Source organism: Sinocyclocheilus rhinocerous, unplaced genomic scaffold (assembly GCF_001515625.1).
Source record: "Sinocyclocheilus rhinocerous isolate Xijiao unplaced genomic scaffold, SAMN03320098_v1.1 scaffold12738, whole genome shotgun sequence".
NCBI lineage: Eukaryota > Metazoa > Chordata > Actinopteri > Cypriniformes > Cyprinidae > Sinocyclocheilus > Sinocyclocheilus rhinocerous.
In genome coordinates this window covers 19,899-25,183 of record NW_015655652.1, presented here as the reverse complement: position 1 = coordinate 25,183, position 5,285 = coordinate 19,899, and the positions used below count along the sequence as shown (strand labels likewise).

The following is a 5,285-nucleotide window of genomic DNA, read 5'->3' as shown; positions in this document are numbered from 1 at the left end:
CAATAAACCATTTTTAAGATTGTTCAACATCATCGCTACTAGAATAAACATCTACTAATTTCTACAATAGTAGCCTATGCTATCCACCTTTTTCTTCAACGCAGAAGTAAGTCCATGGGCAAGGCTTCCGGTTCATTAACCGCTATGGGGAAATAACGAGAAGAATAACAACGTGCAGTAAAAGGTCAAACTGTTTGCACTACAAACCAGTGTGTTCACAATTAAGATAATACATTAAAATTATATGGTAAGACACACCGATTTTCAATATCAAGCAGCAAAACGAACGTTTTGTACAGCTAAAAATAGCTGGACGTGGATGAGACTAGAAGCCAAACCCATAGAAAAAGGTGGGTAGCAGCTAATATAAGGGGTTCAATATGCCTAAAGGATTTGAACAGTTAAGGCACACTTAAAAAATGGGAAAGGAAATATTGTAGGTCAAAGGTGTTTGGCTGACAAAAAACGTTTGGGAATCACTGCAGTAAGTCACACAAGTCTTCATCAACAGGTTCAGCTGTTTTGGGTCAGAACCTCGAGCGATGGGACGTACCGTCTGAGGACGGCGTTATGTTAGTGATACGGAGGTGAGGATTGGGGATGGGGGCTGGACACACGTCTTTCCCGAGCTCTGGCATCTCCGGCAGTGTGAACACGATCTCATATCGGTGCTGTGTTTTCAGGAAGCCCACCTGAGGAGATGGAGAGAAGCAGAGAGGTTATGGTTGGGTGTCAGCAGGTTTATGATGATATGAGATTTATGAGACACCAGAATTATGAGTCAGTCTGTTGTTTGCACTTGATCTGAGATCATAGTTTACCGCAATAAATGATGTTAATGAAATCTTAGCAGAGTGATGAAATCATTGTATGGATTACGGTTTACTCATTTATGAATCCCTAGTTGACTTTCATTTATGAATCATAGTTGATTGCTTCATTGATGACATAGCTGATATCATTAACGAAATCAGCCTTGATGAACCAATGATGAAATCATAGTCAACTTAATTCAATGAATTTAGAACCAATCAAACAATAATTTATACAATCATAGTTGGCTTTGTAACCCAATAAAGGCTGACATTTGAAATAATAAAAATCTTTTTTTTTTTTTAATGGAGCAGTTGAATCTATCCAGATGCCCAAATAGAGAAAAACTATGCAATTTAATGTAGATGCTGATATTTAGATGATCAAAAAATAAGATGAAATCCTGATAGCCTGTAATGTAAGTCAATGAGATCTTCATTTTAGGAGCATGAAAGACATTGAAAATCTATTCTATAATCCATTATTTGACTGTTTCACAGCCCTAAAAAAGTTTGTCAGATTTAATGTTCATTACTTAAAGATCTTACTAACCAAGGAAGGAAATCAGGATGATATTTTGAAATAAAAACAAAGGGAACTGGAAAAGTGGGAAGGACAGTGACAGAACTCATGCCAGGAAACATCAAACTGCATCTGGGTCTCAGTGAAGGATGACAGAATCAAATAACGTCTTATCTGACCAGAGCCCTCATCAAAAACGCTATAATCAAACAGAACAGACACAGGCCAGAGGTACAGGTGTTTATATACTGCCCGACGGCGCTGTAGCTGGTCTCCATGGCAACAAGGGGCACTAACAGGGCAGTTTGAGAGAGACATCTGCAATGAAAAGTGTCAGAGAATATGACACCCGCTGCAGAGTGAATGCAAGCATGATTGTGTATCTTGTCTCTTAGATATTAGCGAGTAGGAGGATCGCAAACACTGAGTCTCTGTGCCATCAAATATGTTCAAAAAGTCACTGTTCTCAAAACAACAAGAAGCAACTTGTGAGAGTGGAGCTTCAGTAAACTATTAAAAACATGTTAAGAGTCGACATGATATCAAAATAGATCCTGTTTACTTTCATAATACACATTCCTTTTTTAATGAAAAAACAAACACAGACTGAATTATAACAATAACATTCTAGTAAACAAAAGTAAAAAAAAAAAAAAAGATACGAAACAAATATACTAAATTAAAAAAAGAAAAAAATAGCTAAATAAGTATATAAATTTAACTTTAAATTATTTATAAGATTTATATTTGAAAGCTTAAAGCATAATGCTTAGATTATGCAATGTGCTAAAATTTAATTAATTTTATATATTTAAAAAAAAAAAATTATTTCAGTCTATGCCTGCATCTATCCATCATCATTCCATCCATCCATCCCTTGTTCTATACATTGTTCCATCCATCCATCATTCTATCCATCCATTGTTTGTTCTATCCATCATCCATCATTCTATCTATCATCCATCCATCCATCCATCATTCTGTCCATCCATTGTTCTTTCTATCATCCATCAAAAAAAAAAAAAGATACGAAACAAATATACTAAATTAAAAAAAGAAAAAAATAGCTAAATAAGTATATAAATTTAACTTTAAATTATTTATAAGATTTATATTTGAAAGCTTAAAGCATAATGCTTAGATTATGCAATGTGCTAAAATTTAATTAATTTTATATATTTAAAAAAAAAAATTATTTCAGTCTATGCCTGCATCTATCCATCATCATTCCATCCATCCATCCCTTGTTCTAGACATTGTTCCATCCATCCATCATTCTATCATCCATCCATCCATTGTTCTTTCTATCATCCATCCATCCAGCCATCATTCTATCCATCCATTCTTCGATCTATTCATCATTCCATCATCCATCGTTTGATCCATCCATCCAACATTCTATCCATCATCCATTCATTCATCCATCTATTATTCTATCCATTATTTTATCCATCCATCCATCCATCCTTTGTTCGATCCATCCATCCATCGTTCCATAATCCATCCATCCCTTGTTCTATGCATCCATTGTTCTAGACATTGTTCCATCCATCCATCATTCTATCATCCATCCATCCATCCATCCATTGTTCTTTCTATCATCCATCCATCCAGCCATCATGCTATCCATCCATTCTTCGATCTATTCATCATTCCATCATCCATCGTTTGATCCATCCATCCAACATGCTATCCATCATCCATTCATTCATCCATCCATCCATCGTTCCATCCATCCTTTGCTCTATCATCATTCTATACATTCATCCATCCATCGTTTGTTCTATGCATCCATTGTTTTATACATCATTCTATTCATCCATCATTCTATCTATCATCCATTAATCCACCATTCTATCCATCCATTGTTCTTTCTATCATTCATCCATCCTTCATTCCATCCATCCAGCCAGCCATCAATTGTTTGTTCATCACATCCATCCGTCTTTCGTTCATTCCATCCATCCATCCATCCATCCATCCATCAATCGTTCATTCTATGCATTGTTCCATCCATCACTCATTCCATCTATCATCATTCTATACATTCATCCATCCATCGTTTGTTCTATGCATCCATTGTTTTATACATCATTCTATTCATCCATCATTCTATCTATCATCCATTAATCCACCATTCTATCCATCCATTGTTCTTTCTATCATTCATCCATCCTTCATTCCATCCATCCAGCCAGCCATCAATTGTTCATCCCATCCATCCATCCGTCTTTCGTTCATTCCATCCATCCATCCATCCATCCATCCATCAATCGTTCATTCTATGCATTGTTCCATCCATCACTCATTCCATCTAGCTATCGTTTGATCTATCCATCCACCCATCCATCCATCCATGGTTCGTTCTATCCATTGTTCCATCCATCCATCCTTCCATCTATGCAAGATGTTCTAAAAAAAAAACTAAGCCTGATCACTTAGAAAAGTAACATCTGCACTTCTCTTGAGCAAGCAGCATGATTTGAGATATCATTCAGCTTCACACATTACAAAATGAGTTGCACAGCTTAAAAGTAAGGGGTATTTGTTTAAATAGCTTGCCTTAGTGAGACCCACTAATAAAAAGCTTGATGGCAATGCACTGCACCAAAAAAAATTGAAAACAATTAATCATAGTTAAAAAACTGTCTCGTCAAAGCTGTGGTGTAGCGGTCAGTGCACATGCTCTGACATATTGACATGTGCTGCTCATATGTAGGCGATGCAGTTCAAATCTGGCTTGTGTCATTTCATGATCCTGTTTTTCCTCTTGAAATCCCAGATACAGCTGGAACGGCTCCTGGCATGAGTTCTGTCACTGTCTTTTCACATAATAACAAGGCTAGAAGTCAAGTAGCACATGCTGACCAAAGGAAAGAAGCTGAAACTTTGATGTGAGCAGAGAAATAAAATCAATGTTCTTCCTGTAATATGAACTCATATTCGTGACTGAAGACCTTCAAATTAAGCTAATGAACGATCCCAGCAATTTAATTAGCTCTCACCTTAACCAGGAAGTTCCCGTTTGATTCGGGTATCACCATGACGACGGAGTCGTGCAGTTTCTCGTCAAAATGCACATGAGAGTGAGCGGTGGCAGCCGCAGCGGGTTCCTCAGCGAAGCGAACGCCCCCCGTCTTAGACGCTGCTGCAGGAGGAACAAAAGCAAAGCGCTTACAGCTGCGCTAATTACACACCGACCGCAGGTTTACAGACATCCAGATTGTGAGTCTCTGAATGATAATGTTCTGCAAGAAGCTTTTAAAGTTTAAATGATTTAAATCAAGCTTGCCATCTGACACCTGAAACCCCTGAAAGACCTTCAGTCTAATATCAGAGATCTTTTCATTTCTTCACTCAAAGAAAGTTATAGCAAAAGTGGCCTTACATTAGTCAGGTTGTGCATTGAATTTACCAGCTTCAATTTAAAAAGGCATAAACTGCATTTAAATAGATGAATACAAAACCAGATCAGTTTAAAACACTTGGATCAGTAGGAATAAAGTTGATGTGTACAATAACCCCAATGCCTTTAAGGTCTTACATGCTTTAAAAAAAACTGTTTTTAATTTAAAGGAATAGTTCAACCAAAAATGAAAATTTGCTGAAAATGTATCGACCCTCAGTCCATCCAAGATGAGTTTGTTTCTTGATTGGAACAGAGTTGTGGAGAAATGTAGCATTATATCACTTGCTCAGCAATGGATCCAGTGAATGGGTGCCGTCAGAATGAGAGTCCAAACAGCTGATAAAAACATCACAATAATCCACAAGTAAACCACACCACTCCAATCCATCAGTTAATGACTTGTGAAGTGAAAAGCTGCATGTTTATAAGAAACAAATCCATCATTAAGCTGTTTTTAATTTCAATCTGATGCTTCCCGCTAAAATATGAGTCCTCTATCCAAAATATTGCTTCCTCCAGTGAAAAAGTCATCTTGTCTGAA

The 5,285-nt window shown here is 36.9% G+C and overlaps 1 protein-coding gene across 1 annotated transcript; it reads right to left on the bottom strand.

Moving 5' to 3' along the window:
- Positions 1–492: 492 nt before the first annotated feature.
- On the bottom strand, positions 493–4,520 carry LOC107718858 (UPF0687 protein C20orf27 homolog; the record flags this gene model as incomplete). Its single annotated transcript, XM_016526094.1, has 2 exons — positions 493–692; positions 4,341–4,520. Coding segments are annotated over 2 exons (345 nt in total), but the record flags the coding sequence as incomplete, so codon positions are not given.
- Positions 4,521–5,285: the final 765 nt, after the last annotated feature.